The sequence below is a fragment of the Sorghum bicolor genome, chromosome 2 (assembly GCF_000003195.3).
Source record: "Sorghum bicolor cultivar BTx623 chromosome 2, Sorghum_bicolor_NCBIv3, whole genome shotgun sequence".
Classification (NCBI taxonomy): domain Eukaryota; kingdom Viridiplantae; phylum Streptophyta; class Magnoliopsida; order Poales; family Poaceae; genus Sorghum; species Sorghum bicolor.
The window spans coordinates 60122973-60140840 of NC_012871.2; the positions used below are offsets into that span (position 1 = coordinate 60122973).

The window sequence follows — 17868 nt, forward strand, 5'->3', positions numbered from 1 at the left end:
TCGTCAATGGTGGAATTAAAACTATTGGTCTAGCCAAGACTACACCCCTCTATCTAAGTTCTCTAGCACCTTAAAAAGATCCTTAAACAAGCAAGCAAGGTGCTACCTTAGCAAGAGCTCACCTAACCAATTCTAGGAGCAAGGTCACACAAACCTATGCCACTAGTACTTTGCAAACCGGGGAGCTCCTACACAACTAGTAAGCAAAAGCACAAAGCTCCTAAGGTCATTAGCAATGCTCAATAACAAGGCAACCAATGCCAAATTAGAGAGCGCAAAAATACTTAGCTACACAAACTAAGCAATGTGACTAACAAGGTTACACAAACCAAATTAGTCACGCAAGGGAACTACTTCTAGCTACACAAGCAAGAAGGTAACTAGCAAGCTACACAAGCTAACTAATTACAAGAGCAACTACACAAGCACAAGTATATGAATGTAAGCACAAGCTTGTGTTAGGGACTTGCAAACCAACGGGAAGAACAATGTTGACACGATGATTTTCTCTCGAGGTTCACTTGGTTGCCACCAAGCTACGTCCCCGTTGAGACAAGCTCCAAGGTTGCCACCGGTCCTCTTGCTAGTGGTGACTCGCAAGTCATACTCTCCCACGTGAAGTGCTTACCACAAGCTCTAGCACTTGACCCGACCAGACCACTTGTCGCTCTTCACGTCTCGCTCAACTAGAGTTGCTCTTCGCGATCCCCGCGGGGTGAGCACCGTACCCCTCACAATCTCTTCTCCGGAGCACCGCATAATCTCCTTGCGTGCTTCGATGGAGTCACAAGCCACCAAGCCGTCTAGGAGGTGGCAACCTCCAAGAGTAACAAGCACCACCGGCTTGCAACACGAACAACTAGTGCCACTCGATGCAATCTCTCAATGCAACGCACTAGAATCACTCACTCGCTATTGATTCACACTCTTGCAAGCACAAGTGAGTTAGAGGCTTTCCTAGCACTCCCTAAGCATGGACACTAAGTCCCAAGGGTGCTCAGCCCCAGCCAAGGCCGACCACCACCTCTATTTATAGCCCCAAAGGATAAACTAGTTGTTGCCCCTTCACTGGACAAAACACGTGGGCACCGGACGCTCATAGGGAGCCACCGGACGCTCAACCCCCAGCATCCGGTGCTCAGGCATCAGCCACGTGTCACTAGCCGTTTGAACTCGATCGTTGCCGCCAACGGCTACTACGCACGCGCGCTTGCACAGCACCACCGGACGCTCTACTGTGTCGCACCGGATGCGTCCGGTGCACACCGGACCCGTGCACAGAGAGCTCCGCGAACTCACAGGGTCACCGGACGCGAGCCACCGGATGCACCCTGAGCGTCCGGTGCTCATCGGACTCATGCGCAGAGAGGGTCGCCAAAACGCCCGCACACCGGACGCTGAGCACCGGACTCACTCCGGTGTGTCCGGTGCACTCTGCACATCTGCGCCACAGACTGACACCACACCGGACGCTCTGGACCAGCGTCCGGTGCTACCAACACCAGCGTCCGGTGAGTGTTTCTCCCGCAACTTCTCCAAAATTTCCACCGGCGCAATAGAAAATATACACTTAATTTTCTCAAAAGCACCGAACCCACACCACTCTCAACCCTAGGAACTCCACCTCCTTTGTAAAGTGTGCCAACACCACAATGTGTAAACCAACATGTGCATGTGTGTTAGCATTTTCACAATCATTTTCCCAAAGGAGTTAGCCTCTCAAACTTGCCACGCCACTCGATCCTAACACGTATGCAAAGTTAGATCGCTCAAGTGGCACTAGATGACCGATATGCAAACAAGTTTGCCCCTCTTGATAGTACGGCCATCTATCCTAAATCCGGTCATAAACTTCTCTACACACCTATGACCGGTGAAATGGAAATGCCCTAGGTTACACCTTTGCCTTGCGCTTTCCATTCCATCTCCTCCAATGTTGATGCAACACATGCACCAACCAATCACCAAATGATCCACTTCATATCATCACATGACCGTATTGGTTCATCGATCTTGACCTCACTTGCTCTTCACCGTTGCCTCGGTCCATCGGCGCCAAGTCTTGCTCAAGCTTCACCGTCACACGTGGTCCCTCGCTTCAAAGCCTCCGACTTGACCTTCACTCTTGCAACCGGTCCATCGAGCCAAACCTCATCTTGATCTTCTCCACCTTGGTCACATGACTCCATGTCATGTCTCATGTGCAATGAGCTCCTCCATCATCACATCATCACCTGTGGACTAATCTCCTGTGTATCTCACATAAACACTATTAGTCCACCTAAGTTGTCACTCAATTACCAAAATCAAACAAGGACCTTTCAATAGGTTTCAACATGATGCCCTTTTGGGCTCACGGTATGAAAAATCTACAAATCAACATGTGTGATACTTCCTATGCTAGACAAGAAATCACAAGATTATCATATGTTAATAAAATACAGAATCTAACAATCCAAACATACTAGATTTTGGGTTGCTAGATTATCATAATCCAATCAACAAATTGATCCTATCCAAACCTACTAATAGGAGATTATAGGTGCTCAAAAGGCCTAATCTTGTAGTTCAGCACCTATAGTATATCCAAGGATCCATACAACTTAGATTATTATAATCCATAATCTAGGTTATTATAATCTTATTCATAGTCCAGATTCTAATAATCTAAAAGTGATCCAAAAAGGTCCTTATTATAGTGCAAGTCAGATACCACCGATATTATGTTCCATGGTCAAAATAACATGTTTAATTATCAATACTATTTTGTGACATTTCATAAGGGCAGCTACATCTCACTGTCAGCGAACACTAGGATGAAAACGATTGCAAACACATTGTCTGCTGACTCTTATTTTCGAAAATAAGTCTAGAACTAGACAATATGATCACCTATGCCAAGTCCATTGGAAAGAATCTAACCAATTAATAAACTAAACCTGAATCACTCTTTTTTTCCTCTCAAAAGTACATACAAACAGATCGGCCCTAGTTGTCAAATGTTATTATGTTCAATGATGGCCTACATATAGCAAAGCAACCAAAGTCAGCTTGTTTGCACACCAATAACGCATCGACAACAGCAGTATTAAGTTATATTGTCAACTCCACATGCATAAAACTGGATCCTTATCATTGGGAAACTAGGTGATCTCACGTAACGTACATATATATGTATATCCACTGACAGCTATAGCAAGTTAACAAGCTAAATATTTTCAAATCACACTGTGATTAGCATATAGGGCATCAGTAACATGGATTGCACACTGATGGTTATTTAGATTAGTAACACTCATATATATAATTACATGCACTGTCCGGCTACGATTCTTTGTTCAGCAAAACAAAGGAAAAATTGCTGGACACACATATAACAATATTGGAAAAGGAAATTTTTCTTTTGAGAGAAAAGGTGACAAATTTTCAGGATAAAGAGTGCCGTATTCTTCATATTTTTTCTTTAACATTAGCATATTTTATTTCCAACGGTCTTGTGTTTGGCTTCAGACATACTCCCTCTGCATAGGATTTAGAAGTCATTTTAGATAAGATTTAAATCAAACATTGAGAATATAAATCATCAATAACTTTCAAATTGTTGAGTTTGCAAATGTGAAAATTATATGAATAGCTCTTGAAAAATACTTTCATAAATAAATATATATATATATATATCATTTTTTCTAAATATTTTTATAAAAATAAGAGGTCAAATCTTTATTTTGGAGACCGTGTCGAGTAGACGACATCTAAATCTTATTCGGAGTATGTTAACTTACCCATAAAAAGACAGACGTATAGGATATCTATTTTAGCTATTTCTGTCATATCTCATCCATCCATCATGTTGTCTCTTTTCTAATGGAAATCATACATTCACTCTACAGTCTACACTCCCGGTCTCTGGAGCACTCCTCAATCTAAACACTGTTCCATGTTTTTTTTTTAAAAAAAAGAAAAACACTGTTCCATTTGTGACACACACAGGATCTTGGTATTTTCCTTCAACTCCATGGACTTCACTATCATTGTCATCACTAGCCAACAAGGCAAATACACCTTCGTTACAAAACTTTTTGTGGAGTAATGACGGTTGTTTATGCGAATTAATGAAGAGTAGGTCGTCATTCCTCGATCGGCGGATGTACAGATAATAATTCCTCATATTTCAAACAGCAACAGGAAGTATGAAATTAGAGTTAAGAAAATATATAGGTACGGATCCAGTAATAAACTCTTCAGTTAGCTACTTGTCGATTGCTAGTGGGATTGGGCAGTCGCCCAACCAACCCGTATTACGCATATTATATTGGTGGCTCATCCGTCTGCATGCTCGTACAAAGATTCGCACTTCTAACTTGAAAAAAATCGCTCTATTTGAGAATATTGTCACGACAAATAAACTCTATACTAACCCAAATTATTGCAGTAATGATCCCCACAAGCATCTTGACAAACAATGTATTGATTGTTGCCTATTAATTAACGATATTCAAACACTTGATCGCGATCACGCTGTTAATGACGACATGCATGTTGCATATATAGTTGCGTCGCAGTTGGTCCATTCGAAGTTTCTTTCAACACTAGACACAAGCATCATATCAGCGCCCGTCATTTGTGAAAGCGGAAACATTCTTCACCACCACTTGTGGTGAAAAATTAGAATGGTCTGCTAAAGCTTTTCATACCAGAGATTATATTATTAGCCAACGCAGAGCCGGCCTTTAGTTACCAATAGTCGCTGCAGAATGTCTTCCAAGACTATTTCCACGAGAATTGCAGTGAGAAAATAAGGTCCAGCGCATAAAGTTCCTGCGGCGTACCGCCCCGTTCCGTCGTGTTTTGTCCGCTGTGGAGAAGATGCCACTGAAATGTCGCAAAGCTTTGTGCATAGTGGATCAGCCGGCGGCCATTAGCGACTTTGGCTGCATAGTATACCATACCATGCACTAGTGTGGCTACCTAGCTTTCTTGTCACGTATACCAAGTCTGATGGTTCAGATATCACAGCTATCCGTGCATGTATATTCCACGGAATCGTGGGTTCACACATCCCAACCGTACTCCTTCGCTGGTACGGACTGAATACACACAAGTACAGTAATTTTAAAAGGCGTGGTTAGTTTTGTAGTCTTTTCATTAAAATAATGTTATTTTGAGAATAAAATTGCTTTACTCTCTTTTAGGTCTAAAATTATTTGTTTTGGATTTTCGGAACAAGTTTTAGGTGATTTTTTGTTTAATTCATTTTGGCTACGTGTTGTTGGAGCAATTTTGCTAAAGAAAAAGTCGCTAGGAAATTTGTGAGAATGTCTACGTACGGCCATCTCAATCAAATTGTCTCACACAAAGCTTACATCTTCAATTTGAGTTTTGCCTTAATATAATTCACCTTCTTGTGTCTTGGTCAAATCCATGAAATTGAAGGTAAAATTTTGCTTTTTTTATTTTTGGACAAGGTCTTTTGGGCAAATTAACATCGCCACAGGTTGGAGAAGTATAACTACAATGTGATTTGAACATCCTTTCACTGGATTTCAAGATTTGGCCTGGATTAAAGTCTTGATCTTTGTTACTAGATGAAATTAAAGGACAGAAGGGGGTTTGTGTGAATGCACATGTAGTGAAATATTTAAATACCTCTTTTTTTACTATCAATATGTTAAGCCTTTAAAGCCATAACCCACATGCTTGGGAATTGGCCAATGGGCATAGGTCAAAATTAACTAATTTTAATCATTATGGGGAGCCAAATACATTATTTTAGCAATTTGGTGTATGCCTAATGATCTTGTTTTTTAGACAAAAAAAAATTTACTTTTCTTTATGCATGCGATCTTCAAAGGAACATATTGATGTGTTATTGGCATTGCTGAAGCTCAAAAAATGCAAGAGAGACCATCTGTTTGATGAGCAAAGCTTTAAAAGTCATTCCTTTAAACATTTTTACAGAAAAATGGATGCAAAACAACAATATATTTTGTTTATGATTTTTCTTTTCTTTTGTGTTCTCACTTTGCTTAGAGTGCAATGAGCCGATGAGCAGAAAACTCTAGTAAGAAATTGACCTTTTTTTTAATAACCAGTAAGAACTTGACTGCGGAACTTGACCTTGTGCGGTCGTAGAAGCTGAAACTACTTTTTTCTACCAAAAAAATATGATTAATTGCAAGTCCTATTTAGAGCAACTTCTACCGTTGCTTTTCAAATATTGGAGGTGCAAAAGTTAACTAGCTATGTGAAACATACTTGTTACTTTAGATATCCATACATATTATACTAAGGACATCTTACAGAAGACTTTATCACTTTAACCTAGCTATATGCGCAGAACATAGGTTATCGGGCTAACGTATTAACAGTTAGCTAGGTGATCGCCCAAAAAAAAACAGTTAGCTAGGGATGTTAACTAACCGTAAGAAAAGGAAGCTACACATTCGCCCATGTTGACTTGAATTTGATTATTACAAAATTGAAAGTTAAGTTGTCGATCGATGACAGTGACTGCAAATTTACAGCACTAAGGTGACAGATTTGTCACGGTATACGGATCATCATCTGCAGCTAGGTTCGTCGATCGTCTTGTTTGAAGAAAGTGATAGTGATCTTGTCCGGTATTCTCACTATACATAAATTAAAAGGCAGAGCAGCTTGGACGAATTGTCACGCTCACATGGCCGGAACATGTACGTCGGCTGCACTATGCATGTAGAGCTAGTTGTCTCTGAGTGCCCTTGGGTGTTTTTATTTTCCTTTTCTCTTCTCCAAAAGCAGCTTTTCTTAGAAGCAGCATGGTCGAACCGTTTTGGCCGTTGAGTGGTTTTTGCTTGACCGGGACGGATTCAGTAACTTATATAATTTTATTGTCATTGAGTATTAAAATTACAATGCATTTGCTAAATTATTGGTATGTGAGTTCTTATGAAAACATTACTTTTTATGTGAGTTCTTAAGAAAACATCACATATTTACATGTTCTGCAAAGTAACAGGCATAATATGTTTAGGTCTTGTTTGGCACGGCTCTATATCTATGGAGGCAGCTTCTGCACAGGAGTTCGAGAAGTGCTATCAAACATTTTAGGATGAGCCATTTTCTACTGAACAATAGCAGAATTGGAGGAGCATTTGAGGAAGAGTCCTGCCAAATAAACTTTTACTTGGAGTTATTTTTCATATATTACCATTAAGTGGCAGAAGAGGGTACTTTAGAAATATTTGTGGTATTTTATAATAGCAAGTTAGTGGTACTTTTTTTATGGTGTATTTTTTTTATAATAGCAAACATCGGTAGTCATATTTGGAAATAATTATCTATTTTGTTATTTTTAGTAATAATAGGAGTGGGTAATTTAGATGGAATTTTAGGTGGCGTACAATCTAGATGTATATTAAGAAAGTTACTTTATTAAAAAAAACTCGGTCCATAGGTAAAACCTCCACAGAGCTAGATTTTTTACAAAGGGTTAGAAAAGGCCACGAACCCTCTTTTTTATCTATAGCACGTATCACGAGGATTAGCCTTGGAGGTGATTTAATTCTCAGCACATTGAAATAAAAACAAAATGTGCCAAGATGGAGTTGATGATTGGAGCCTCACCAGCAGCCTACGCATCAGCATCACAACAAGCGGCTGGATGGAGCTTCACACCAATTTTCAGAACCAGCTCACGAAACCCCCGCGAGTGAGAGAAGCTAGCAGTGAGAACACCCTGCAGCCCCGGGCACTTTCCTGGATACCCACAACACACCATCCAGCCGGCACAAAAGAGGCTCACATTGACCTGCTGGTTTGTGCTGGAAATTAAACGAGAGAGGACAAGACGACTGGCAGATAGGCGACACCGGAAAGGCAGGATCATTGCCACCTTTTTTCCCAGAAAAGAATGTGACACCGGAATGATCCGTCGCGTTTAAAATTTTCATCACTCAAAAGCGATCATCAAAGTGGTGGACGACTTGGGTTGGGTAAAGCGATGCTGGGAGCCTGCTGCTGCTGGGATGGTGGCGCTTCTGAGCCTTTTCCCCTTGTCTTCGCCTGCGCTAGCGTCTGGGTTCAGGAATCCCCATGGCGCTTTGAAACTGTGATTGGCCATCAGCATGGTGTCATGCGTAATCTTGTCAATAATGGCAGCAGAAAAGTATTGTCATCGTGCTGTGTTAGGATAGGCTCGGATCATTAATCTATCTTTTTACTTTTTTTTTCTAGTCGTTGTGAACTCTTAAAACTGAAGGTACTACTAGCTAGCTAGCCTCCTGCCTGAACCATGTAGAGACTACAACACCCTGCTGACCTTTTGCCTCATGTCATGGATGAGTCCATTTCATATTGTCGTGTCATGACCTCTCTTGTTAGCTAGGATCTTACTGGCCCGAGTAGAAGATGGACAATGGGAATTCAAAAGATTAGCGAAGATCCATAGCAAAGTCAAAAGCCCTTGTTTCTAATTAATTTCTTTTTTACCGGTCGAACGATTTGACCTGAGGATGGGTACTGTCCTTGCAAAAGCTTAATTGTTGTATATAGTATATACATAAGGGGTGAAATTGACTGTATTCTCTCTGTAGAAATGATCAAATGACAGATAATATACACTCTCTGACAAGTGGGCGGCTATATTTGTAGCAGCTGGCTGTTACAGTTTCCATTAAACATGCAGAATAATAGATGAAATGAAAGCGACCAAGTGAACAACTTGAGGCTTTGTTTTACTGCAAGGCAATAACTCAGCAACATGATATTTCTGTACTTCAGTTCAGTGTTAGATATCCAAGTTATCCACTTGACCTAGGATATCCAATTTCTGTCGATCTATAGAAGTAACCTGTGACTTATTTTTATTTATTTATCTCACGAATCTCATCATGAAAATCACTTAGGTGGTTAACAATGATGGTTCACTCATTTGGATGTGACAGACGAGGTTAACCTAACTGAACTTGGCGAAGATCCTTTTGTCCTGTTTGCGAAATCAACTTGACCTACGTAACTACTGAAAGTCTGAAACAGTTAACCAATGAATCAGGTAAATTCTAAAGGATATTCGAAGGGGGCAAGTTTTCGACTGCGCCGATTCAATGATTATCACTTTCATACTAGAGATCAGTTACTGTCTGGATTGTTAAACCATATCATTGCGCCGGCCATGATTTTGTTAATCCTTCTAAATCGTCAGCAGAAAATGGTTGTGAACTTGGGATGAAGTCAACACTTCATCTTCTTGTTATTTTGTCAATTTATATATATGCAAGTGAAAACACTGAGATAGACCTTAGAAACTTGTGAATATAAATATCTATGTCGATGACCATGCAAATAGAAATTGGAGAGTGACCAGACTGTGCAAGATTTTTAAATCCCTCATGGTGGGTTGGTGGCCTAAATATGATACTAGGGCTAGTCCCTTTCAGAAATCCAAAGCTGCATTGAAAAGATGAAGTGCGTCAAGCTTTTATTTATTTTTTGAGAAAAAAAAAACGTAGGGAGAAATTTGTTTCACGTTGAGGAATTCACAAATCGAAGTCAATCGTGGAGCATGGTACATCAGTACGGTTGATGATATATATATAGCATGAGGCGACCTTTTCGTGCCTGTGTAAGATTTCTAGTGTTGTGCTAGAGACAAAAGCAAGGACAATTAATCAGTGTGGTCATGTGAAAGTACATACTAATCAGTTTGTCAATGATGGAGGAACAAGGGACCTAGAGAATTGTCCATAGAGATGTTCTCCTAGGGCCAGGGCTAATTTGACAATTGCTCGCAAAATACTCCGTTTGAATGTATGTAGAAAAATAGATTTCGTTTGAAACATTCATGGTGTTTGCCCAATCATCTTTGGGCCCCGTAGGGTTACAAATGATTGACAGTTTGTATAAAAAGTGCATGGGCTAAACTACTTGTGTTCCAGCAGTTTCGGTACTGGATTAGATAAACTAGACCTATCCAACCTCCGGATTATCTCAGTGGCAATGGTAATTGAAAAATACTAATCATATTAGCAGTACTCTAAAAATAATACATCCCTAATAGCAATGGGGATACACTTTGGAGATTATGGCAAGTCCACCGTTACATCGAACTGATCGGGCAAGAATGCCAGCATCCCCATTCATTCATTCCACATGATTCCTGTATAATTTCTAGTTCCACTTGGACACTTCGTACAAGTTGGCCTAATCCAATCTACTCCTCTCTTGTCGAAGGAGCCATTCCTGCTGAAGGGCTGTCTGCAAAGTACTCCGGGTGTTTCAAGTTCACACCGTGCTGCAGAGAGAAGTCCCATGTCAGTATATCAGGCCATCAGGGTATAAGATCACACTCATGGAGCAAAAGCTAAGGTCTTGTTTGGATGTTGTCGTATTCACTTCAATCCATATGTGTTGGTGTGGATTGGAGTGGAATTTAGTTCAAATTCCACTCCAATCCACCTCAATACATGTGGATTGATGTGAATCCGACTACATCCAAACAAGACCTAATGTGGTGGAAAGTAGTCCAGTGACCATGGCCAATAGTTACTATGAAACGAACGGAATATGACTTAACCGAAGTTCCTAAGCCTAAACAGGATTAAGATTTTATGAATTAGGATTACATTTATCAGTTACTCCATTCTTCCAACAATGATGCCATGAGATGTTATTAAGTAGTATTAAGGAATCTGGAATACTGGAACTTCAAATTAGAGGTACTACAGAAGCACACGTTAAAGAAAACAGGATTTTACCAAATCTAATTTCTAAAAGGATCTGGATGGTTGTTAGGAACCCACTCGCTAGAACAAGAGCACTGATCTCAGGTAACTGATACAGCAAGAGATAGAGTTCAGGGAAGTAGCAAGCAGGGGGGAATCGGAGAGAGGAAGAGAAGCAGGAGGCTCAATATAGGGAGTTGGGGAAGATTAACAGGGAAAGAGGATGAGTTGGCTTCGGCAATGTTCGATGGTTCACACTGCTGCTGGCTCCCTTCCTTTGTGCTGCTTGCCTCTGTCATCTTGGGCCTGTATGTTGTCCTGGGCCTGCGTGGGTTGCATCGTCGGCCCACTATTGGCCAATCCCTAACAATGATGGACGCTGAAGAATCTCTCTATCAATATTATGAACTTTGTATTTTTTTGGTATAAAGCACAAAAAACAATGCCTTTTTTTGGAATATAAGAAAGAAGAAAAACACCATCATCGTGCTTAATAGCACTGGTATGGTACTAAATATACATTGATTGATAACTAAAGGTCAACTGGAAAAGATAATTTGCTGTGGCTGAAGATATACCACAGTTTTCAACAGCCTTAAGAGTTGTGCTAATCGGACTGCAAGATTTTGGCAGGAAAGAGGAAATTCCACGTTCCTGCAGGGATTGTACTGTTCTTAGTGAAATTCCTAGGTTCTAGACTAGGTTCTAGATTCCGGAAGTGCTTAGTTCCATGCATACAATGGTCGTCTTGTCGATGGTTAAACCATTAAACCTATAAAGGGTGTCGTCACTAAGAAGTTCAGAATATGCAATGTTCTATTGACAATTTGAAATTCGATTAGCTGCTCCATTCATTGTGAGACAATCTGCTACTCCCCCTCTCTCTTTGATTTTGCTGCAGCAGCAGGATTGGCACAGCTCTGTTGAGTACTGTTGAGGTATGGGCAATAGGCCATGACTTCTTGTACTAGTTAGTACACTAGATAGTAGTGGCATACATCAGTCATACTTGGTAGTTGAGGTTCATCTCATCTCATCCATGTAGTAGGTCAGGTGTACTAGTGTACCATGTAAAGGTGCTAAATTGTGTATATATGCACTAGGCAATGCAATGGAAAAGGCAGTTCAGAATTGCCACATTCAGAGTTTCAGAGCTGGTGCTTGTGCTGTGTGTGTGCTCTGTCCCCAACTCCTTTCTTCTACCTCTAGCCGTGGTGTGTGTGTTGGTGAGCTAGCTGCTCACCTGTGCAGGGAGATTGAGGGCCAACATTCATTTACTGATTGCAATAGCCACTATTACACATTTAATTTAAATGGGAGGTAAATTGTGACTTCAGATTTTAGCATCCAGATCCCACTTTTCTTTCTTACAATGATAGTAAGGTTGACAGTTATGGTCTAATCAGTACAGGCAAAGAAAACCACACTAGTATGATCTCCATATGGCCTTGTATATTTAGGTCCATGCACAATATTAATAACAGAAGATTGTGTGTACCTCACTCTTGCAAAAGATAGAGGTCATATTGTTATGGGTGTTGGGCCCAGGACGCCCAGCCTGGGTTGGTGTGAACAGTACCTGCAGTGCTGTAGCGTGGCCTATAGCGCCCTTGCTAAGGAAGGAATAAGGATTAGGAAAGGGATTAGATTAGATCAATTACAGGGATTTGATCAAATAGAGGTAAAAATAGATTTGGGTCAATTAGAGATAGGTTTGGGTATGATTTGATTGGGCCTTCCTTAGGTGGCCAGGAGTCCTCTATAAAGGGAGGTGATGTACCAAGGAGCAAAAAACAATGAAGAACAAACAATCCAATTCCCCCAAATACTCTAGTCTCCCTCCACGCCGATTTTGCCCGGCTATCTTCCTGGCAATGGTTATCCCCCAGTGATCTAAGGATCATAACACATATGGGCACTGGCACACTGCCGCTGGGTTGCTGGAATTGATCGCATCTAGTCTGAAGGAACTCAATCATCATTAAGATCTCCAACTGTGCAGCACATGATATTTGCTTAAATATCTATCCTGTATCGTTAAGTTTTTGTTCGTGTGCTCTGTTCTTAACTGCCGCTAACAGTTGGTTTTCCTTATGAATTTTTGGAAATTTGTGAGGAGCAAGAGCATATCAAACTGGCTACATAACTGTTTAAGTTTAAGAAAACATTGGGGAGATTCAATTTCCAGTCCTGACAAAACAGTTTGCTTTAGTGTCTAAACCAAATAATGCGCTTCTGACTAATTTTTCTCTCAAGAATACAGATCTGCCCAACTATTGGAATACAGAAGATAGTAAATGGTAAGCTGCTGCCAACAAAAAAATAAAAGTGCAAACTGCAGAATTAAATGGAAACATGGTTACCTCACGCAAAGCTTTAGAAAGATCATCCATGGTTAATACAAGACGTCTATCCTGAAAATAACATTTTTAAAATAAAAATGTGATAAGTAAGCAGTAAGGATACTAAACAAGATTTAACGCTACGAACATGAAAAGTTCAACTAGTGAGTAAATACACCTTAGGCTGCTTGCTCTTATTGTCTTTGATAGGTGCAGCTACCCTGGCCTTGCAGTGCCTAGTTCAAGGGAAAGAATAATGTCAGATCAGAGGGGGGGGGGGGGGAGAGATCATCAGTTTGCCACCTCTTCTAGTCATCTAGCGGTTCCTACAGTTCAGTTGCCATATGCTGCCTAGGTTAATTGTAATTGCCAGATTGCTGCCAGCAGAATGGCCATTTCAAGTCGTGTCAAACTAGGAGCCTCTCCACTAGGCGCTAGCCTGCTGCCACTACAACTGCAAATTGCAGCTTTAAGGCACATGATGTAATACATGAGCCTATCATGATGATTGATCAGGCATCCTTTAATTAATTAGGAATGTTTTTTAGTTGGTAACTCATGATGATGATACCAAATAAATCATAAGTGACCTGTTTTCTAATTTCAGTATGCTTTAGTTATTCATCACTTCATTAGCCAGGCCACATAAAGAATGAGCACCATTGGTAATATAATTCCAGAATCTCAACAAAATTAGGCATTCACTTTGTAAATGTATCTTGTATGTTTTAAAAAACTTTGAAGAAGACAATTGCATGTTACACTGTTACCCCCCTTTGGATTTCCATTAAAGAAACCAAGCCACAGCTGGTATATAACATGTTTATAAAAGTAACTCGACTATGCAAAAATAGGGGGGCAATTATAATTATTTTTTAAATTTTGCACGTTGTATGATATAACACGAAACTCTAAGGAGTCACACTGAACTAAGTGTCATTATACACTATTTGTAACTTTAGAACTTGCCAACCTGCACCCTGCACGAGACAACTTAACATTAAAATGAGGATAGATCTCACAAATTAAGTATAGACACATCCATTATGTATCAGAACGTAATCCTTTTTTAAAAAAAAATCCTTTAATGATGCAGAGGAATCCATGGAACCCTTGGCTAGTATAGAAAATTCCAAGAGAGATCATACTATATATTTAGACAATGAAAAACAGGGCATATTCTTTTCTACCAAGAAATATCCAACGGACTAATCCATCACTGTGGTGGAACAGTAAGTTTGTGAGAGCAGCAGAAAGCAAACAATGTTTCAGCAAGTGGGAAGATTATTGAGTTACAACGAGCATAAATGCAAGTAAGTGATAACTAGGATCACAACATATTCTGAATGGAACAGTAGAAACATGAAATGTTGTAACAATAGGAAAACCTTCGTCATCATTCCGATATTATTAACATTGACTTGTGGATGCATGGTTCTTAAGGCAGTAAGGTGAGACCCACATCTGTCCCTCATGTTAGTGCTCCCTCCCTCGGTCTATGTATCACGGATACATGATACAGAATTACGGATATGCAGATGCGCCATTTTTTTTCCAAAAATCTCAATATGGGGATATGTTTTAATATTTTTTTTGAAAAGTAAATAATATGGCACATAAAATATATAATAAGATATATAATAGAGAATAAGAGGTAAATACAAGCTCTGATGGGCCACAATAACTATTAGCAGCCAGCCCACTAACTCATTAGAGCCCAATTCACCCACTCATAAAGCAAAACCCTCCATTCTCCCCTCAATCCCTAATCTACCGATTCCTCACTGGATGCTATTCCCATCAGTTTCCCGCTGTTACCATGTTGGAGCAACGACAAGCCTGGCTGCCCCAAAAGTACGCCTCCCTCTTTCTTCCCGGTATCAACGGCTCCAGTGCGCATACACATGGTCACCCCCATGTATCCATGGAGCATAGCTCCCTCTCCCTCTCTCTCCAGATGCACCACCACTGCCACTGCCTGAAACTTCTCCTTCCTCCCACTTCTTTTCCCTTTCCTCACTGATCTGCGCTCTCGAATCGACCACTGCTGCCGTCCCCTTAAAGATTAACTGTGGCACAGATGACTGGAGCAAGTTCTGTGCCAGCCTCCGGTGCTGGAGCCAGCAAGGATGGCAGCAGCTCGGGTTCTTGTCCTTGATGGCCCCCTACCCTCACATTCTTCTTCTCCCCTCCCTCCCTCTCTTTTGCTGATATTTGATCATGGCGACAGGGACGCCTAGATTTCGAGCAAGCCTTATCACCTAAGAGACACCTTAAAAAACCATGTGCGGATGAATAATTTCACAAGTACATCCAATTAAGGATTTTGATTGGAGCCTAATAAACTTGCTGAACCAAACAAAAACAATGGAATCACACAGAAGATTTGCATTCACATGGAAGAAAAGAACGATACTGTTTCATTCTTGAATATGTTATCATTGATATTAAGAAGGGAATCATTTTGCTTTGTAATAACGAGACTATGAATTTACTCACTGAAGAGAATCACTAGCAATGTCTGCTAGGAACTTCTGGGTGGCTACAGCAACCAGTCTCGTTCTGTAAAACACGAAATCAGATTATGTGTGCAAGAAATCAAGCAATTCGTGCTTTTAACTTTAATCCATGGCACTGATCAGATCTCAGCTTACTACTATCCATCAGGGAGAGAGATTGGAAGGAGGACGAGCACTCACAGGCGAAGGTCGGGACAGTGGAACCCGCTGCGGCCGAGGTAGTGCTCCACCAGCTCGTCGGGAATCTTCCGCACCAACGAACCAAGCATCAGGGCTAAACCACTGACAGAACACTGTAAAGAAGGTGAGAGGGAAGCAGCGGCACCATACCGTGGGGGTGTAGTCCATGAGGGATGAAAGGAACTCGGTGAGTGCGGCCTCGTCGTCATGCCGCCCGTCCCCACCTCCACCCACTCCCGGACCCATGCCCCCACCAGGGCCTCCTGCGCTGCCGCCGCTGTTGCTGCTCATCATCCTTGGACCTCACGTCCTGCCAGTGGCGGATCTAGAAACAGACCAAGGGGGGCTAAATAATTGAGGCCAAAAAATATTATTAGCTACACTAATAGTAGACTCAGGAAGGTCTCACTCAATATAGCTACACTAATTGAGGGCAAAAAATCTTACTAGCTACACTAATAGCAAAAAATCTTATCTTCTTATCTTCTATAACTCTTATAATCCTAAACCCCACTAACTATTTCTCTAAGCATGCAAGCTATCCACCTAAGCAATGCACACTACCACATTGAATTAAAATCCACTAAGTAAAACCTCAATAACTATTTTATCTCAACATGCAATACACTACCACATATATACAATTAAAATTCAATAGCACACATGACAATTATAGTGTCCACGCCAGCATAACAAATAAGTATAGTCTACATCATCATACTACACAATCCACTGATCCGCAATTCCCGCAGCAACCGCGGGGTATGCTTCTAGTTGCTATTATCCGTGATCTTTTTGCTCAAGCCGGCTCTCTTTAGTTCCGGCACTACTTTTTGACACATCTTTCTTAACATAATATTTTTCCACTCTACCCTTTTATACCCTAGAAATGAAAATGTTGCAAACTAAAATGCATTATTAGAAATCATACAAAAATAAGGCATCAGTATTCAGTAATCTGGGGGCTGGGGGGCTCTCACCGTGACCTGCAGCTGGAGCCTGGAGGCTGGAGCCGAGATGCTGAGGGATGGCCGGGTGGAGTGATGGCGGCGGGGGCAGGACGGCGGGGGCAGGGTCGCCGGGAGCCGGCCAGGCGCCAGCCGGGACGTGCGGATTGCGGCTGCGGGGGCGCGACCGGGGCCGGCTGGCGGGCGCCTGCGAGGCTGCGACGGACGACGGGAGCTGACGAGCTGCGCCGCAGGAGTTCGCGTTCACGAGACGGGAAGAGGCGAGGCGAGACGGGAGACGCGAGCGGCGACGGCGCAGACGCGGTCGCGCCTAAAGATGGCAATGGGTCGAAACCCGATGCATTTCTTGTATTAGGCTAAGGATATGGGTCCCTCAACTTCGCTATCTGGATTTGTTAATGGGGCAAAAGCTAGACCCCAGTGATTTTATGGGCATGGGTCTTGGTGCGTAGTACCCAAACCCGCAAACTTATGAGTTTTTTAAACCCGGTTCACCATATCATCACACAATATAATTAGTACATAAAGTACAAAATGCAAGAAAATAAACGAAATAGAGAACATGCATGCTCCATACTTTTTTTAGTAGAAGCTCCTTATGTGAAAGTTGCAAGTAGTTAGCGCGTCTTAGTGCATGCACCCGGTTCATCTGGACTCAAAGATATGATAGATGTTGGCACCGAGCATTAGCAGGTCATGGCCCAGTGCATGCTAGAGGTGAGTGTTATGTCACAACTCGTAAATTTCTACTGCGGAAGTGTAATAACACATAACATGAATCCCACCTTGCCAATTGATTCAACTTTAAGTATTTTGGTGCGCTATAGAGTAGACTTGCTCACTTGACTGGATGACCATCTTATGACATGTTGTGACGCGCACGGGCAACCCGTTAAATACCCGTGACCCGATGGGCATGAGTTTGGGCACAAAATCAAACCGGTGACGGATCATGGATTTTTTAGTTGGCATATTTTATATTAATGGGCATGGATTTGGGATGGCAAAACCCAGCGGGTTTATACCCGTTGCCATCACTGTGGGAGGCAAGCAGGCCGCCAGGCTAGAGTTGAGAGTTGGTGGGCTCAGGAAGAGCTATTGGGTTGGGCTGCAGTGGGCCTAGAGTTGAGAGTTGGTGGGCTCAGGAGGGGTATTTTTC

General features: G+C 41.6%; 1 protein-coding gene across 3 annotated transcripts; it reads right to left on the minus strand.

Moving 5' to 3' along the window:
* On the minus strand, positions 9788-17074 carry LOC8060290 (transcription initiation factor TFIID subunit 10). Of its 3 annotated transcripts, none has more exons than XM_021454512.1 (8): positions 16722-17074; positions 15892-16066; positions 15742-15806; positions 15542-15604; positions 13221-13278; positions 13064-13114; positions 12199-12313; positions 9788-10270 (listed from the first exon to the last, which is right to left on the minus strand). In XM_021454512.1, exons 2-7 carry the CDS (start codon positions 16033-16035, stop codon positions 12230-12232), a joined length of 465 nt encoding a protein of 154 aa, XP_021310187.1. In that variant the 5' UTR covers positions 16036-16066; positions 16722-17074; the 3' UTR covers positions 9788-10270; positions 12199-12229. The 3 variants fall into 3 exon arrangements, with proteins under 3 accessions (XP_021310187.1, XP_021310188.1, XP_021310189.1); XM_021454513.1 differs by having other exon boundaries at positions 15892-16087; positions 16722-17038; XM_021454514.1 differs by lacking the exon at positions 12199-12313.

Coding starts and splice junctions, on each gene's coding strand:
- LOC8060290 (XM_021454512.1), bottom strand. CDS start 16,035: ATGATGAGCAGCAACAGCGGCGGCAGCGCAGGAGGCCCTGGTGGGGGC. Junction 13,279..15,541: donor ATTGCTAGTGATTCTCTTCA/GTGAGTAAATTC, acceptor CCCTTGAACTAG/GCACTGCAAGGCCAGGGTAG. Junction 13,115..13,220: donor ATAAGAGCAAGCAGCCTAAG/GTGTATTTACTC, acceptor TGTTATTTTCAG/GATAGACGTCTTGTATTAAC.